This window comes from Pelecanus crispus, chromosome 1 (genome assembly GCF_030463565.1).
Source record: "Pelecanus crispus isolate bPelCri1 chromosome 1, bPelCri1.pri, whole genome shotgun sequence".
Lineage (NCBI taxonomy): Eukaryota > Metazoa > Chordata > Aves > Pelecaniformes > Pelecanidae > Pelecanus > Pelecanus crispus.
The window spans coordinates 41,026,497-41,045,861 of NC_134643.1; the positions used below are offsets into that span (position 1 = coordinate 41,026,497).

Here is a 19,365-nt window from a genome sequence, read left to right on the forward strand (position 1 = left end):
TGCAGATTTACAGTAAAATGCTTAGCTTTCCTTCCCCCTGCCCTGCAAAGGAAACTATCCATCCTTCTGGAGAGAATGAAAATAGGAAGTGTAATATTTTGCAAATCAGGAAAGCTGAAAAATGTATTTTCTAGGGCAAGGGAATATAACACAATCTTTTGGAATAACTGCAAAGGACAGTCAGATTTAAATATATATGCAATATATTTGTGCTTTATGTGTATGTATATATATGTAAATATATAAAAATGTTTATGCAGGATTTTTGGCTAGTCACAAAGGTAATAACTGAATTGTCACTATCTCTCTACAGCAACTGTTAAGGACTGTGCTGCTGAAGTGCAAGAATATGACAGTGATGGACAGAATGCAGCTTTGGAAAAATGCTGTCAAGCTCTAACATGGCAACCATATCAAACTTCTCAGTGGAACAGCTTATTTAACTCTAATTATGAAAAACTGTAAGCACTGGTGTTTGCACTTGGAAAAAGTGTTTTCTTGGGGTTTTTTTTTGCTGGTATGGTAGTTTTGTAGGAATATATGATACATTTGGCATCCCTTGTTCTTACTGAAAATAAGACTGGAGAAAGAGGTATAGCAGGCATGATGGAATATGAATCTGCAGATGTATCAGATCAGCAGAACTTTAAACACTGGTCGAAATTCATGCCAGCTTTTCTGATTTCCCTTCAGGGATTTAGGGGCAAAAGAAAAATGAGTTTAACTTAAAATACCTGTTAATTTTTGGTTTTTTTGTCAAGCACATTGAGCATACGGAACCTTTCCCTCTAGTGGCCTAAAACATTAAAGAAAAATGGAAATAGAAGATACATGTGTTACTTCTGGGCTCATATAACCTAAGTCTTGATAACTACAGACATATATATATATGATGTGCAACTGTTTAGTCAAAGATTTAGAGTTTTCCTGTATAAATCAGAATGGAAAATAATTTTTTTTCCACATGATCTGGCAAAGGTCATTCCAAGTTCACTTTACATCCCTGGTTTTCTCCATTCCAGTATTTAGTGGAAGATCCCTTTTAGCCTTTCTACAGTGTCTGGTTTATTCCCCAGGATTGGTGCAAACAATTTGTCACTTTCTCCACAGGACTTAAATAGCATAGTAAATTTCAATTTTCCTCTAGCCCAACCTGCTTAAAGCACTCATGGGAGTTTGGAGTGTATGAGTGTCATTGCTGGACACTGATGTTCCCTGTTTGTGCACAGCATGATAGGGGCAGTACACATCTTACTGTGTCCCACACAACCCTTCTCCTAAGGTATTGACATGACAAGAGAGCAGACAGCTCAGTGTCCACACCTTTCTATTTCTTGGGAGCTGGATGGGCCAAGAAACTTCCAGCTGTGTCTGTGATGTGAGTTGTGACTCTAAATGGAAGTGGCTTCCAATTCCTGTTACTGCTTTCAGTCAATGACTACATTAGAGCTGTGAGCTGATGGTGGGAGATTGCTCTCCTGCTGCTACCCAATTACTTGTTGGTTCCCATATACTTAAAATTGAAGTTCCAGGCTCACGTTTCTTGGTGGCTTGTGTCAACAAAGACAATGTGATGCTGAGCATTAAAGCATCCAAACACATGTACCATTACCATTACTGTGGAAGGGGATTGAGATATTATTTGCAGAGGAAGTCCGTGTTACTTGTGAGGTCAATGGCAGTGCCTTTGTTCCAAGATGCACTGTGATTACAGCACAGTGCACAGATTTTCTGAGTAGTGATCCTGTATTCTGTTAGCTTCAAGAATCATGTGCTTATCACTGCCTAGTGTAGATGGATTGGTCCTGTACCTTGAAATTTCTGTGCCCCCTTTAAGGACATTTTTCAGGTTAATTATTATTTTCCATTTTATTCATCCAGTATTTTAACCTTTTGATTATTTCACTTTCACAACAAAATGCTGTTAGCTGAGGTAGTCTCATTAGAAAAGGTTACTCTACCATTAATTGTGCCCTGCATTGTATCTGCTGGGCACTTTTTTAGCTGCATGCCCCATTACTATTGTGATTGGTGGGACTCGGTTGCAAAGATGTTGTCTGAAGGGTCAAATTCTGAATAGAAAGAGGAATTTGAAGTGTATTTCTAGTAGGGATGCTTGTGTTACAGGGATATCCCTTGCTATCTAAAAGTTCTTCAAGTTTTACTGTACTGCTTGGTAAGACTGACCATTCTTCGTGCAATCAGATCAAAATATATCTTTGCTCTTAATTACTGTAAATGGCATACTCAGAAAATGATAAACATGAAATTCCTCTTTGGGAATCATTGTTTCAAACAATTCAACTTGAAGAAATGGAAATTTGTACTTTCGCTTCTCAATCTGCTTGCACGCGTAGGAGAGTACTCTGAAATTTCTTTAAGAATATTAGCTAATAAATTTGCTTCACACCTAAATCTGAAAAACGACTCCTTTCCCTACTACGAAATATACACATTTCCTACATAAATAAAACGAATTACTAGTTGTAGGAAGAAACTGAAGAAGTTTTGCTTCTTTAATAATGATGGTTTGAGGAGATGGTAGACACTTCATTATAATTTTAAATACGAATTAACATATGACTTAGTAGTTTTGAAGTAGTTACAGAGTAGTTTTCTCTTTATTCCCTGTCCCAGATAATTGGTGATTGTTTGAAAGGGGCCTTTTGTTCATAATTTATAAAAAGATAATGAAGTCTGTACATTTCTTGTAAAGTCTGTACGTTTCTTGTAAAGTCTGTACATTTTGATTTTTCCAACTAATAATGTGCAAATGAATGGAGGAGTTCTGAAAAGCCATCTTCAGTAATTGTGTTAATGAGAGGTTCTCAGTAGCATCAGACAAGATCATCATTATCAAACTTTCATTAGCAAGAAAAGCCAATGCCTATATAAGAGAACCTTGCCATGTAGTCCTATTATTTCAGAATTATCCGTCACTTAAATCAGAGGACTGGAAACATTGGGATGGTGAGTTCACTGGCTCTTTTAGAAAGATCTTTTGATACCTTTCCTTGTTTGCTGTGAATCATAAGGACAGAATACTCTTTCTCTTTGGGTGACAAATTAGCCCTTTGAATAAGTAGAATGGGGTTTCCTTGAGGTAGGATGGACAACATTATAAAGGACAGTTTTATAGGCATCTGGCCAGAGGGTCAGTATCGATAGCTTTTCTTTTAGCCTGAGTAAAGCCGTATTCGAATCCCAGCAGCTTCTGCAGAAGCACTTGGTGTGGGAATTCAGGAACAAAATAGGGAGTGTTGCTGGCTCATTAGCACGTTGTTGTCTGCAGCACTAGTTCAGCTCTTGTTTATAGCAATGTTGTAATGAATGCTTGAACACACTAAAAGGATTGGTTGTGCTTTTAGGTGAACAGAGTTCCTTTATACCAGATTTGTAAGTGAGGATTATGTAACCTTCTCCACCTCTGGTTTCCAGACATTTCATGTGTCAGACTAGAATTAGAGTACACTTTATATGCATTTTCATTTTTACACCTTTAAGAGGCTAAGAAGAAAATATTGGTAGAACTGGTAATTGTAAAGATGTATTTTAGCTCCCATTTTGTCAATAAAAATCAGATGGATTTTCAGACCTAACAAATAGGAACTTAAGATGTCACTCAAATATGCCTGTACATAAAGTCGCTATTCTTTCTTCTTGTTTTTGTAGACCCACTGTAGGATTTCATATTGTCACAGATAAAGGATTTAATTTTTCAACAATAGATGATGCCTTTGTGTGCCAGAAGAAGAATCATTTTCAAATTACAGTCCATATTGGAATCACTGGACATCCAAAATATGTCAAAACTCAGCTGGGGGGGGAACCAATAGAAAAGTTTTACTTGAAAGCTTTTGGAATAAAGGCAAGTATTTCTCCTCTTTGTGATTATTACTTCTAATAAGTTAGTATGGAATTATCCATAGAATAAGGTAAATAATTGAAATGAACTATTTTCTTAATCATTTTTGACCAAGAACTGACAAAAGAGAACTCTTTTAAGTTACTAGTGACTTCTGTGTGGAACTCTTTTGCAGAAAAGTGATGTTTTGTAGATGCTTGTGCTGATATATGCTGAAAGACATCATGTTTGTCTGTTTGCCATGGTTTCACTGACTTCCCTTTCTTTGGCTGAAATTTTGTTTCCTCTGTGGGCAGTGCAGGGGCATCATCTGGTGTGTACGTGGCCAGTCTACCCATTGGTCGAAAAGATGTGTTGAAAAAAACAATTCACAAAAAAAAAAAAGAATCAAATCTGGTTTTCCTGAACAGTTCCCATGTAGAAAACCAGCCAAATTCCCTCATTTCTTCTTGCCAGACTTTCCATTTTCATTTTAACAACCAAATTCTTCCTAGCCAGTATGAGTCCACAAGCTTGCATATGCAGAAGTAGTAAGAAATTTTAATATTTCTGAAAGACTTTACCAGTTTTTTTAATACTACCAAAATTCAGTGATTTAAAAAATCCATGTAGCTGTTTTACAAGGTAGTTACTACTAGTTTTGCTTAATGCATTCTAATGCAGAAGAAATTAGTGAATATTACTGTCATCTGTTCCCATCTGAAGCAAAGTGCTGCTTTGTACCATTCCAGAAAGGTACAGAAATCTACATTAAAATAACTTATGGAACTACCTTGCATAGGTTAAGTTCACATGTTAAATATCTACATTTATGCTTTGGGATAGAATGAGCCAATAACAGTCTAGATTCAGAAAGCAATTTTTCTTTTGCAAATTAATGTATGACTTTTTTTTTTTTTCCTTTCAAATCACATCCTCAGAATGATTTGGGGCTTCAGACTAGCTGAAGACACAGCACTGTCATGTGTCAGTTGATCAGGAGTCAATTCCCATGTTACTTTCTGTACAGTTCCATGAGAAATGAGAGAGATTTCACCGTTTCAGACGCAATTTGCCTATTAATTTCTATTGCAAATTTTATGTGTTTGAAAATTTAATATTCTTGTTATTTTTGAACATTCTTTTTTCTTTATAGGTGGAAGCTCCAAATCAAACAATTGCTATTGAACAGTCTCAGTCAGATCGAAGCAAAAAAACTTTCCATCCTGTTAAGTAAGAATTTTGAGAAATTTATTCCATTTTATTTCAATACTTGATTGGTCAGAAATATGAAGTAGTTGTTTTTTGGAAACTTAAAGTAGCTGTAAACCAGTCTTCTGATCTTTACCCAAATTCCATTCTGGGTGTGCACATAGAATCACAGTGGTAATATGCATGTGGTCTCCCTTCATGAAGGAATATTGTCAACAGCTTTACAAATGTGTTAAGTATGCCTATCCGAAATAGTCATATTCAGCTGGCAACACTGCTGTATGGTGTTTAGAGCTGTATGGCAGATGCATTTCCCACCTTAAGAAATGTCAGTAAGTTCCTGTTCTACATGGGCATGAGATATATTTGCAGTGCTTTTAAGGGGGAGTGCCTCTGCTAGAAACATACATGCATCTTCTCCCTGGAACTCTCTGCCATTCTTCTGCATCATAACTCACTGGCAGAATCTGTGTTTGTTCTTCTGGCACAAGTGTCTTCTGTGGAGCTGTTCTGTTCTCTATAAATAATTAAATAAGCCTTAAAGCAGAAAAATATGACAGTGTCAAGTTTGACAGGACAGGGCTGGGATAAAGGCTGCAATATATAATCTGCAAAAATGAACTTTGAGCTTGGGAGAAGAGCTAGATTTTCACTTAATTGCCTCAACCATGGCATTTTTCTTCCTTTTGCATACTGAAGAATAGATTCTGGTATGATTGTTTCATGGGTGATGATGGTGTAGTTTTCATTTATACCAGATGAGAGCACAGTCTGTGGACTGTTGTTTTCTTCATGCAAACTCTTTATTCATACTATTTATCACTTACAGGAGCAATGCCACTATATATTATTTGAGACACAGGTCTGTATTTTATAATTCCAGACATTAAAATTAGGTGCAGGTGAGAAAAGGGACACACAGTAAAATTTATTTATTTTAGTGTGGAAATTCAGATGCAGTAATAAGCAATGTTGCCCTTGGCAAGCAACAAATACCCATCATATAGAACACATATGGTTTTATTATGTTCAAGACTGTGTACAAGCAGACCAAGAACCACACGAGTCCTATTACTACAAACAGTTGCCCACTGCTGGTGCTTTATCCTGTTTGTTTAGCTCCTTGACATAGTCACTGTGTTTTTAATGCATCATTATAAACCAGGGTTACTGCATTTTTACTGGGGTTCCTCTGTTTTTTCATTTGTCAGTTTTTCTCAACACTGTTTTAATGAGTTTGAGAAAATCTGGCTTGACCCAGGTAGATCTCCAAATGCTTATTTCCCTGATCTTGTTTCCTTTTCTGTTTTAGAGTTGATCTGCCAGGGGACCAGATAACTAAAGTAACACTGGGAAGGTTGCATTTCAGTGAAACAACAGCAAATAATATGAGAAAAAAGGGGAAACCTAATCCTGACCAGAGGTAGCTACTTGGCCTGTGTGTGAGAAATGGAGAAGAGAAGGTCTACTTTAGAATGGAGCTGATGTGAAAAATCTCAGCATTGCCAAATCCTGTGATTTTTTTAATATCAAATTCTGTGATACTTGGTATCTGCTTAAAGGCCTCTCTTCTAGAGTCACAGAATGATGTGAGAATAAAAGAAAATATCTCATCCTCATGGTTAGAGATTGTTTCAGGAAATGACAGCTGGAATGTTGGCTGACAAAATCAGGCAGCCAAAAAAACCAAATAATGATCATTTTCTCCTGGGGAAGGAAGGGTCTCCATCTTTGAGTCTTCATTACTTAAATTTGTCAAAATTACTGTAATCTTTGTTCATTTTCAGTGATTGTGGGGCTTGAAAGAGAATATTACTTGAGAATGAAGGAAATACATTTATGTTACAATGTGAAAGAAAAAATATTTTAAAAAATGTTTTGGCTATCTTTTTATGTATCAGTAATAGCAGTTGCATTTAAAACATTTTATTTTTTTCTGTGAGAAGACATTACTTCAATTATTATCTTGATTGAATCAATTTCAAATTAGATACTTCATGCTGGTAGTTGGACTGTATGCTGTCTCTCAGGACCAATTCTACCTACTGTCTGCAAATGTTTCTGAAAAGATCATTGTGAGGGTAGGTAGAAATTTGTATTGTTTTCATGTGAAAAGTATTTGCAAAACTGTTTTGATATTCACAGGAGACTATGGGAGAGGTGATTCTTGGGCATAAAAATTACCATTGAATCAAAAAGATTGAGGAAAAAAAATTACAGTTGCATATTGTATGAGTATGTTGTTATCTTTTGATTATTGGGATTTTAAAACATTAAAAGGAGGGCTATAGAAGAACTTAAAAAGAAAGCTTGTTGTGAATTCCAATACAAAATACGTTGATTTTTCCAGATTGTTTTTCCTTTGAGATGAAACGATTTCCTGCACTTTCCAGGAATTTGGTAAATGCTTTCATTGGCTAGATGCTTCATTTTCAAAGGAGGATGAGAATGACAAAAAATGCAAGGAAAGAAGGTCAAGCAGCTCTAGGAAGATTAAGACCCATAGCTGCCCCTTTCCAGTGTGTTTCCAGAGTGTCCCAGCTCTTAATTTGGTGGTTGTGATATAGGTTTCAAAATAGAAAAAGGAAGACTAATTGGTGTCTCGTTGTCATGACCATTACTTTTCAGTCCTCTGATCCACATGAAGTTTTCCTTTTAGTACTCAGCTTTAGCCCACAGTTAGAGTTAGACTTGGAAGAGAGAAAGACCCCAGAGCTCTGTTACAACAGGAACTATGGAGGGTTAGGGTTAGGAGAGAGAGAAAGCAAAGCGCAGAGCCCCAGCATGAGTGGGGTTGCGAGGGGGCTGCCAAGGGAAGGTGCGGGCTGCCAAAAGCTTTCAGTCCTGGTCCCTTTTTTGTGTGACCAATAGCTGGTGGTTAGCGTTTGAACTGGGCGTAGTCTAGGGTTATGGTTATTTCTAGGGTGAAAATTATGTTTAGGGCTTAGAAAGATAGGAAATGCATAGGTGCCATGTGGTGGGGCTGCAAAGGATGGTGAGGCCCTCCAGAAGATTGCAGTTCCGTGAACTTTTTTGTGTGGGCCAATTGAGGAGCTACTTCTTGTGTGCATGGAGTCTTTCTAGTCCTTGGCTTATGGGGAGCAATAGGCTTAGCATTTTGTTTTAGAGTCAAATAAGACCAAGAGCTCTAGTGTATTAAGTGGGGCTGGGAAGGGGCACCTAAAGAAAGGTGAGGGCTGTCAAAAGCCTTTAGTCCTGGCACTATTTTTTGTAGGCCATTGCTTGGGTCCTTTTTGGCGGCACGTCATCTGCCAAGGCTTATGATTACAGCCTGGTTTAGCATTCAGGTTTGGAGAGAGCAAAAGTACAAATCCCCAGTATGTGCGATGTGGTGCACAGGGCTTTCCAAAGGAAGATGAGGGCTTTCAGACAGTTTCAGTCCTGGCTCCATTTTTGTCTGGGCCATAACTTTGTGTCCTCTTGTGCCATAAAGCCTCTTCCTGCAGTTACGGTTAGGTTTTTGGAGGGCAATATGGCCAAGAGCTTCTTTCTGGGTGGAGCTCCGAAAGGGCTTTGAAAGCAATATTTGGAGTTCAGTAGTTTTCTGCCCTGCTGAGAAATTTTATCATCCTGGACATTGCTGTGGGTTCTGTTATTTCAGGACACTGAAGCATCATGTTTTTATCATTCCCACATATTTAGTTCTTTTCCTTTTTTGTCCATTAATTTCCACAACACTGCTTTTGTCTGAATTTTTCTTTCTGCATCTAGCAGTGTTACAGATACCATCTCTTTACTAATTTGGGAAGCTGTTGAATTTTCACATTTGACTCATCCTTGGTATTATTGTTACCTTATAAGATGAGATTGGTAGATGATAAGGTAGATGATGGAAAGGCTGTGGATGTCATCTACCTGGACTTTAGCAAAGCTTTTGACACCGTCTCGCATAATATCCTCCTTGGGAAGCTGGCAGCTCACGGCTTGGACAGGCATACTCTTCGCTGGGTAAAGAACTGGTTGGGTGGCCGAGCCCAGAGAGTAGTGGTAAATGGAGTTAAGTCCAGTTGGCAGCCGGTCACGAGCGGTGTTCCCCAGGGCTCTGTTTTAGGGCCAGCCTTGTTCAATATCTTTATCAATGATCTGGATGAGGGGATCGAGTGTGCCCTCAGTAAGTTTGCAGACGACACCAAATTGGGTGGGAGTGTCGATCTGCTCGAGGGTAGGATGGCCCTGCAGAGGGACCTGGACAGGCTGGATCGATGGGCCGTGGCCAACTGTATGAGGTTCAACAAGGCCAAGTGCCGGGTCCTGCACTTGGGTCACAACAACCCCATGCAACGCTACAGGCTTGGGGAGGAGTGGCTGGAAAGCTGCCTGGCCGAAAAGGATCTGGGGGTGTTGGTAGACAGCCGGCTGAACATGAGCCAGCAGTGTGCCCAGGTGGCCAAGAAGGCCAACAGCATCCTGGCTTGTATCAGGAATAGTGTGGCCAGCAGGAGCAGGGAGGTGATTGTCCCCCTGTACTTGGCGCTGGTGAGGCCACACCTGGAATACTGTGTCCAGTTTTGGGCCCCTCACTACAAGAAAGACATTGAGGTGCTGGAGCGTGTTCAGAGACGGGCAACAAGGCTGGTGAAGGGTATGGAGAACAAGTCTTATGAGGAGCGGCTGAGGGAACTGGGGTTGTTTAGCCTGGAGAAGAGGAGGCTGAGGGGAGACCTTATCTCTCTCTACAACTACCTGAAAGGAGGTTGTAGTGAGGTGGGTGTTGGTCTCTTCTCCCAAGTAGCTAGCGATAGGACGAGAGGAAATGGGCTCAAGCTGCGCCAGGGGAGGTTTAGGCTGGAAATTAGGAAAAATTTCTTTACGGAAAGGGTGGTCAAGCATTGGAACAGGCTGCCCAGAGAGGTGGTGGAGTCCCCATCCCTGGAAGTGTTCAAGAAACGGGTAGATGTGGCACTTCGGGATATGGTTTAGTCTAGTCTGCCCTTGATTGGTTTAGGTGGACTTGGTAGTGTAGGTTAATGGTTGGACTGGATGATCTTAAAGGTCTTTTCCAACCTAGACGATTCTATGATTCTATGATTCTAAGATGTATATTTTTATGTAAGATGTAGAAATTTACATTTTTCTACCATTTTTAATATTAGATTCATTTGAAATTTCAATAAAGAGCTCCTTTGATGTGAGAGTTTTTTCAGTAGGAATCCAGGGAATGAGATTTTGCAAACCTGGCCACTATTCCAGACAAAGGAAAAAGAAGGCAGAAAAGCAGAAGGATCAAGGGGCTGTGATTTGAAGTGGTGAAAATATCAACAGGAAAGCTGGAAACTAAAAAAAAAAAAAAAAAAAAAAAAAGTCATTTTCCAGATGTCTGAAAGGGCTTCTTCAGTGGCAGGATACGATGAGCCAGCCACTGGCTACCTTCAAGTGGCAAAGCTGTGCAAATGCATTGCGAGAGAAAGCAGCTCATGTTCTGGCCCTTTACACACTCAAACATAACATAACAAAACTACCAGCTGAGTAGTGGTTATCAGGCATATCAGATCATGCTCTAATTGTGGCAAACAGTGATCAGTGCACAGCACCATGCCTTGTAGATGGCAAAGCCTTGTGAAAGCCTGGCTTCTTCAAATGCCTGCGAACTTTTTATAATGATTATACCTTTGTTCAGACTCAAATTTTAAAGTTTGAATTCAAAGTTTAAAAAAAACCCAACAAAACCAAAATTAATTACTGAAATCAAATACCTTTTCTAATTATACACACTCTGTTGTTTTTTTTGGTGTTCTTTGGAAGGCCCTGTTTCCTGGACATGAAATTTCTAATATGAGTTAATTTTAAACATTACAGAGGATTTTATGAATGACGTGTTTAATCTCTGCCTTGTTTGCTCTTTTCTGATGTAGCTAAAGGTTGCTGGTAAATAAATGGTTATGTGGCATAATGTCAAAGTTAAAATTTGGAAAGCTTTGGATATTGATAATTTAACTGAAGGTGATAATAAAGTAGAATTCAAGGGAAAAAAAACAAGGCTAATGCTGTATGGGTAGAAACACTTAACTTAGAAGTGACTCCACTGTTTTTTTCTGTTGGTGTGTTAGAAAATCTCTTGCACACAATTCAAATATTAAAAATTTGGCATTTCATTTTCCCTGAATTCGTGATGGAATAAGCAATAGTGCATCTGTGCTATACTATATCTTTAAACATATTTTTTTTTTTTTTTCCAGGCATCTAACCCAGGGCAGTTTGAGAATGACAGTGATGTACTGTGGCAGCGGGGACATGTTCCAGAGACAATAGTCTATCATGGTCGAGTAGGAATTAACACAGATGCACCAGACGAAGCACTGGTTGTCTGCGGAAATGCAAAAGTTATGGGCAGAGTCATGCATCCATCTGACAGCCGAGCAAAACAGAATATCCGGGAGGTGAGGGCTGTGGAGTATTTAGGGCATTTATGTTTGCACCACAGCACATGTGTGGATCATTGTTCTGACATGCAAAGCAGCTTCTTTACCCTGGGTCTGCTGAAATGCTGGCCTAAAGAAATGGGGTGTACCGCTGTGCTCTGTAGAGCCATCGCCTATGGACTTTGGAAGAGGCTGACCATAGAAGCTGGGGTTATCTGTGTAAATGGGAGTTGTCAGACTGAAGGGTAACTGGCAATACAAATACAAATAGCACTCTGCTAATGGGGAATGGGAAGACTGTATTTTTCGATGCAAAGATTGGTCAAATGGCCATGTCAGGCTTGTTGCTATCTCACTGAAGTCCTAGATGCCGTGACCATTCTTAATGTTTCAACATACGAATCTTGGTATTTGTCCAACTAGGTTGATACGAATGAGCAGTTGAGAAGAATATCACAAATGAGGCTGGTGGAGTATGACTACAAGCCTGAATTTGCAGCTGTTATGGGAATAAAAAATACCCATGAAACAGGTATTCAGTCAGCTGTGTTCCCATTTTTCATTAACTTCTACTTTGTTCATTGTGCCATAGTGCCTTTTAGCACCCTGCTACTTCATCCTCATTTCTGTAGGATACTACAATTGCGCATTTTTCTGTGTTTCTCTTGTGATATAAAAATGCCAAAATTAAGTATTTCTCGTAGTATTCCAACTTCTTTTTCAACTTTTAAAGATAGGAGGTTATTTTTCCAGAGGTTTAATGAAAATGAAGTACATGATCACAAACAATTTTGTTCTTATTGCAGAGAAATGGGAATTCTAAAGGTTTCTGTGATATGGAAAAAAAAAAAAAAGTGAAATCCTGTGTTTTCCTACCACAGAGAAATTCTAGATCACGTTTGGCTCTACCTGTAGCTTTTAGGATGGTCAACTCAAAGCACACAACCATGGTCGACGGTATGCCACTGTGTTTCCTGACTTTAGTTTATGTTATCTTGTGAACAGGAATAATAGCCCAGGAAGTGAAGGAGCTTTTACCTGAAGCTGTTAGAGAAGTTGGAGAGGTTTCTTGTAATGATGGAGAAAAAATAGAAAACTTCCTCATGGTTGACAAGGTATGGTCTTGAAAGAGAAAGTGGAGGTGTGTGTTTAGACTGTTCCTTTTGTATATGGAGCTATAAACACACATTATGCTTTATAAAAAGCTGTAGGCTTCCACATGTATTTACAAAAATAGTGCTTGGCAAATCATTGAGAAAAATTGAACCACCAGCTTTTAGTAAATTGCTGAATCTTTTAATGACAAGAAGTGTTTACATTAAAATCTTGTTATAATAATAAATAAACATAGAATAAAAGAGAAAAGGAAAAAACCTAACTTCGCTGAGTAAAGGTGGATGGCGATTTCATAGCGTTGGTCCAACAAGTGGGACTCCAAAACATTCTTTTGTGTTTAAGTGTTTAAGTTAATTAAGTGTTCCAGAAGTGAATTAAGCAACAATGGCATTCTATTTGTTAAATAAAAACTTCCTTATTATAATTCTGGTGTAATCACTTCATACCAAATACAAATGCTAACTCTGTGCTCTGTGGGAAGGTTTTTTTGGCCATCTGAAATCCTTAGCTTCAAAATCGTATACTACAAAATGTTTATGGCACACAAAGTAATTACCATGCTCATGTGTTGGAAACAATGCCTTAGCCTACTGTCCTGTGCTGTCTTCCCCTGCTTTTCCTGTACAAATAGGACTGCAAGGGACTGTCAGTCACAGAGTCCAGTTACACATGACTGCAGACAGCGCTTGTCCACAACGTTGCTCAGAGCGGCCCCTCTGTTGTGCGCTGGTTTGCTGCAGGTCAAGGACCACTTCCCAGCTTCTTCCCACTTACAGCTGGTAAAGGGGAGGAGGGAGGTTTTACAGATTAGTAACCTTGTCTTGTCTGGATGATATCGTGAACACGATCCTGTATTCATTATAATCATGCATCCTTTCATTATTCTATAGAAAACACAAGTTTACACCACCGAACCTGGAGAAAATATAAAAAATATCGCATTTCACTTGTCATCTTTTGATAGGCTACAAATATGTTAAATTCGTAGGTTAAATCTGCTAGGCTTCCATATAAAGGAAGCATGAATTAGACACTTTGAATAAAGCTGTGGAAAGAGCACTTTCTAGAGATACTGTTGAAAAGGAGACTTTTAGAAAATTTGCTGTATTTGATCAGGGTTCCAGCCTGTAGCTGGTTTCTTGATGCTCATAAAGAGCAGTGGTGTTAGATAGTGACACTAGGTTCATTTTGTCCTTTAGCCCTTCCTGTTACATTGTGTGACAGCTGCAGCATCGTTTGCATTTTTGAGCCCCCACAAAACTGCTTTGGGGTAGTCAGTTTTTTTCTGACAAAACTTTTAGGCTGGACAATTGAGCTTTTGATTTATATCTCTCTCTGCTGAAATATCACACAAAATACCATCTGTAACAGTGCCTCATGGCACTGCTGTTTGGACCCATTGTGTTCCCTTTCTCCTCTATAGCTTGGGTCTCTGGACAACGCTTGCCAGGGTGTCTTCCAGGGGTGTGACCTAGCAAATGGAGAAAGCCTGCTGCACCCTGCAGGGTGTGATTCTGCTGTGGATGTGGCCCAAGCAGGAATGAGGTCTTACAGCAATGGCTTATTTGCTGCTTAGCATTTTCTTGACTACTGGGCTAGGTCTGGGATCACTTCACAAACACTTTGACATTGTTTTAATGCAGTTAGGTAAATCGGTGCTTTCCTGTCTTTCTCCGAACATGTGTGGCAGAGCATGTGAATGTCAATTCTGTGACCTTCGGGGCGACAGGGACAGGAGAGATCTGTGTCTAACAGTTTAAAACATATGTTGAATTCAGAGATTTGGGACATCTGATGTCCAGGTGGAACGTGCTTTAAATGCCTGGAGCTCCCAACTCCAGAATAGCTCAGCACCTTGAGTAGTAAATGAACATTGCTTCATATCTTTGCTTTCAGTTAGGCAGGTGATGAGGCCTTTGAACTTTGTTATCTCACATTCCAAGTTTAGTTCTAGATAAGCGGGATATTGGCTGGTTTGGTTGTGTCTCTTTGTCAGTTACCTGTTTGGAGCTGTCAAACTCTGTAAAATTAATTGATTGCATTACACATTTGAACCAGGCTCTGCTATTTTCTAGAGAAATGTCTCAACCGTGTGGAAATTTGCTATTTTGGGACAAGACTCTTTCTTCTCTTCTCAATTGCACTGTGCTCAGTACTTTGTCATCAGTGAGGCAGTAAAACTCTAATCAGTCCTTTTTTCCCAAAGAAAGGATTCCTTCATTTTGCCAGATGAGCTATTTTCTCAGCTAGTTGAAGTCACCTAGAAAAGATTCATGCATGATTGGAAGAGAATGGAAAGGACAGCTGCTACATATTATTGATATGAGGACAAGTGACCGTATAAATGATTTCACAGTTCTAGGCACAAGAGGTTATTTTGAAGTCACTTTTAGTTAAACAGGCTGTTGGTCTTCTGGCAGTAGAGACGCTTGCGACTTACTGCCGATACCTATGCTCTGGTTCTGTTTATACAAAATACTGTCTGTTTTTGTGGAATGCAGTCACCTTTAAAAGAAAGGTGTGCATGGCATTTACAACATGAAAGGCAAAACTCTGCTTTTGCCTTACTTCTGCGTGACTTAACTGGAACACTTAGCAACATTAACTGCAGTAATAGCTTCATCCAAGGTTTAATGGCATCAGTCTGGTTGTACATTAGTACGAGAAAGCCGTTCTTTCAAACACAGCAAAGTAAGTATGCTGTTACCATGCTCCTGCAGTGGATCAGTAACCATTTTTGGCTCAGAAATTGATAAAAAACTTATTACCTGGATGGTAGTACTGAGGGCTTTTCCAGCAGCAGACTTATACCTAGGTGATAAGCAGGGGGTAGAAGAATAGAAGGCTTTTTCTGGGTAAAATATTCAGAAGGAGTACATGGAGGGTGTCTGAACTGTGTTAGTTTCGGAGCTGATCACGGTATTAGAACTTACAGGACTCCTGTAAGAGGCTGGAGAGGTTGAAGGGGAGAATAAATGATTATGCCATCACAGCTTGACCTCTGGTTTGGATCTTTCCCTGTCTCACCAGTTCCTGTGTGGTTCACCTTATGTGTACAACATGGGTAGAAACTCTGGCTTGTCTGAGCCACGTTAGTCAATCCCGTAGGTAGATGGTTCGATGTACATTTTGCTAAAGGATTCTGAAATCTATGTTCAGCCGCAGCACTACAAATCAAATAGTAGATGCCCGTTGTGACAGTGTTAAGGTTTAAAATTCAACACAGTATGAAGGTAAAACCTAGTTTAAATTCTTGGTCTACAAAGCCCTTTACCTTCAAATTTTTCTGCAAGTCCCCACTTTCAATCTACTGCAAATTGAACATAAGCAAGTTTTACAATTTAGCAAAAGGATTTTATAGTCATAAGTGCATCCCATTTACAGTGAGATAACTTGTGTTTGCATTTTAAATATTCAATATATCCTTACATAGGTGAATTCTGTACTCATTACTGCTTGTTACATCTGATTGATGAATATATTGTATCTACTTTTGTCATTGTTTTGCTTCTCAGGATCAGATCTTTATGGAGAATGTTGGTGCTGTAAAGCAGCTTTGTAAACTAACCAACAATCTTGAAGTCAGAATAGAAGAATTGGAACAGTGGAATAGGAAGCTGGCCAGGCTGAAACGGATGAGCAGTTTAAAGTCAACAGTCAGTGAAGAGAGCAAAGTCAGGTACATCTGTCTGGAATGTTCTCTGACAGTTGTCACAGAAATGGATAAAGTGTTCTCTGTGGTGGAAATGAAAAACGATTTTGCTTGACAGTGGAGTTCAGCTCATTTCCAGCATTTAAGTTGCACAAAAAATGCAAATTTCTCATATTTTTTAACTCACTGACAAAATTAATATTTGAAATGGCTGTTAAATTGCAGTCATTTTTTTAATTGCTTCAGTTGCATAAAGCAAGGGTAGATTATGTCCAGTTACAGCCCCAGAGCTTGGAAATTGCTGCTAAGAGAAATCTGCAGAACAACTTCTGCAAGAAAGAATCTTCATTAGTGCTTCAGTGGAAGTGATGAGCATTTCCTATTTCTAAACCATTTCCCCAAGTTTTCTTTGAAATCAAGCGTAGCATTTAATAGCATTCACCTGAATGAATTAACTGGAGGCCTTTGTTCTTGAAAATGAATCTCATGACACTTCTGCATTTCTCTTTTTAAATGTTAAAATTGCAAAAGCAAGTGACATTAACACCCTATTGAAAATGTCTCTCATTTATTAGTTGCTGAAGCATTTGAATATTAAAGAGATTTTGTCTCTTACAGCAGGTATAGTCGTGCTACTAGCCTATTGCCATCAAAAAAATCAGTCCCACTAAAATCCAGCAAGGTGAGTGAAATTAAATATATGAAATATGCCTATGAGAGAGTTTTTGTAAGTGCCGAAATATTGGTGAAAGCTTTCGTGTTTCTAAATACAGAATCAAATTCCTTAGCCAGAATTATTTAGCATCATGCTAGAATCTTAAAAACTAACTGTACTGAGGTAGAAAATACATATGAGACACTTCGACTTCTTGCCTATACATTGTGTGTGTGTGGTAGTAGATCCATGCTGTGTGATGGTGTGAAGGAGGAGACCTCAACAGGAGAGAACTGTTGAGCCTGTAGGTGTGCTCACATGGGGCACTGCAGCCTTACACAGAAATGCTTGTTTCGATTTGGAAGTCTGCACAGTGATAATTCTTCCTCAGCTTTCTTCCTTGGATGAGTCTTGCAGCGTGGCTTGCAGTTAGCATCTCCTGTTTTGTACTGGATAATGCTGTCTTTCAGGTGGTTAAGACCTGGATAGGATGTCATTGCTATTGCTGAATGACTTCCTCTTGCCCATATCCTGGTATAGAAAGAGGAGACCCCTTTTCACAGGGATTGAATGAGTTAAGGAATATATGTTGACCCTTTTCAAGACAGTCTTCCCAGGCTGCTAAGTCCTGCTCTTTAAGATGAACCAACGCTCATCTGCCTACCTTGCTTTTGCCAGTGCCAAAGAGCAAGAGAAAATAATAGGTCAAATGTTCTTTATTCCATAATGACAATCAAATGCTCCATCATCTAAGATCATCCTACTTGTTTGGAAAGTGCCTTCCTTCTGTATTTATACCAGCCCTGGTTTAACATGGTCTGAGCACATACTGAAAGCTGCTAATCTTTTAGTTCTGGCCACTGCTTACTGGGTTTTTAATATGATTTTTTAAATACTTCAGGAGTATGGAAAATGGCAGGAAGAAAAGGAGCTGTTATTTTTACCCACCCTTTCTTCCTGTGTAATGTTTGTGTCCCCAGGCTATCAACAGTGTGCAGTGCACTCACAGTTTTAGGAAACTTTTCATTGCTTAAGTTTTTCTCTTTAGAGGTTGACCCCTATGTAAGGATGACTTGTATGGTTCCTCTGAAAGAAACAAAGTTAAAGTCAGACTAGTGTAGTATTTCTTAATCTACTAGTAGTAGCTTAGTTATGTGCCACTTAAATTAACCAAACATTTTTTTTTCTAGGTTTGTCTGTCAAAGAGGAAGGAGTCTTGCTCCATGAAGATTTTCCGGGTGACTATAATAGCTTTGATTGCTATTATGGCACTATGGTAACAATTAATTATCAACAAGTTGACTTGTTTCTCCCTTCCCCTTTCTACTCATCATAGAATCATAGAATGCTTTGGGTTGGAAGGGACCTTTAGAGGTCATCTAGCCCAACCCCCCTGCAGTGAGCAGGGACAGCTTTAACTAGATCAGGTTGCTCAGAGCCCCATCCAACCTGACCTTGAATGTTGCCACCTCTCTGGGCAACCTGTTCCAGTGCTTGACCACCCTCATTGTAAAAATATGTCATCAGGAAGAAGATTGCAATTTTTTTCTTCTTCTCACCCTTCCTACTCAAAGAACATGGTATATTAAAATTAACAGTGAATATGCCTGGTAGTATTGTAAAGTTGAAATTGTTTTAAAAAAGTGAGATAACTCATGTGGTGCACATGCCACTAATCTCTGTCCATGTCACAATGTACGGTGCACCTTGAATGTATCTCAGTGGCTCATGCTACAGGTCCAAAGCTGGACTTGTGAGACTCTGCATGTTTTATGCAATCATTCTGTGCCTAAGTACAATTTCTGATGTACAGAGCGATTCTGTTGTGTGAAATGAACCACTTGTTCCCAATGTGGTGGGTCGTCCTGTGACTCTGAAAGTTGAACTTGTGACATTGGACTTGTGGAAAGGGAAGTATGCTCTGGACTTTGGAGATTGCCATTTTCTGTTTCCAGTCCAAAAACCAGTGGCTTACAATCTCTCTGTGAACTGAATACTTTGAAATAGTGGTGTGATTCTATTTACAATAGAAAACTGACCATATTTTATGTTGAATTTAGCTGTATACAAGTATCTGACCTAAACCCCATTAAATTCAGTCAAAATTTTTCCCACTAAAGGGGAAGTGATCAGATGGGTAACTCTTACATTACTACATTTGGACAAGGTGCTGTCAAGGTATTATTCATATTATGTTATGTAAAAGATGGATGTAAATCTACAGAATAATTCTTTTTCTACAGTGCTTTGACAATATCGACCCTGTATTTACTTAGCATTCATGACAGACGTTTTGAAAAACATCCGATTTACAGGCAAGTAGTTGAATTAGTGTTAGTGAATTAGAATTAGTAATAGGTCATGGACCAATCTGTTTTGGTCCCAACTCTGATGTCCATTTCTAAATGAATTGTTTTTCTTTTTCTTCATCAGCAGTACCTCAAGTTCTGTTGTGCTCTCTCCCTCTACCACTACAGCAGGTACTGTATCTCTGCTGCTCTGCATA

General features: G+C 39.0%; 1 protein-coding gene across 1 annotated transcript in view; it reads left to right on the forward strand.

The window, feature by feature from the left end:
* Nucleotides 1–19,365, forward strand: part of MYRFL (myelin regulatory factor like) — a 47,189-nt gene that overhangs the window by 14,810 nt on the left and 13,014 nt on the right. Inside the window, exons 6-18 of the mRNA XM_075727527.1 lie at nt 314–461; nt 3,673–3,868; nt 5,001–5,077; nt 6,369–6,479; nt 7,047–7,137; nt 11,254–11,454; nt 11,860–11,968; nt 12,442–12,551; nt 16,068–16,231; nt 16,823–16,886; nt 18,050–18,135; nt 19,103–19,174; nt 19,293–19,339. Of these exons, the coding sequence (XP_075583642.1) occupies nt 314–461; nt 3,673–3,868; nt 5,001–5,077; nt 6,369–6,479; nt 7,047–7,137; nt 11,254–11,454; nt 11,860–11,968; nt 12,442–12,551; nt 16,068–16,231; nt 16,823–16,886; nt 18,050–18,135; nt 19,103–19,174; nt 19,293–19,339 (1,476 nt within the window). The remainder of the gene's footprint in view (nt 1–313; nt 462–3,672; nt 3,869–5,000; nt 5,078–6,368; nt 6,480–7,046; nt 7,138–11,253; nt 11,455–11,859; nt 11,969–12,441; nt 12,552–16,067; nt 16,232–16,822; nt 16,887–18,049; nt 18,136–19,102; nt 19,175–19,292; nt 19,340–19,365) is intronic.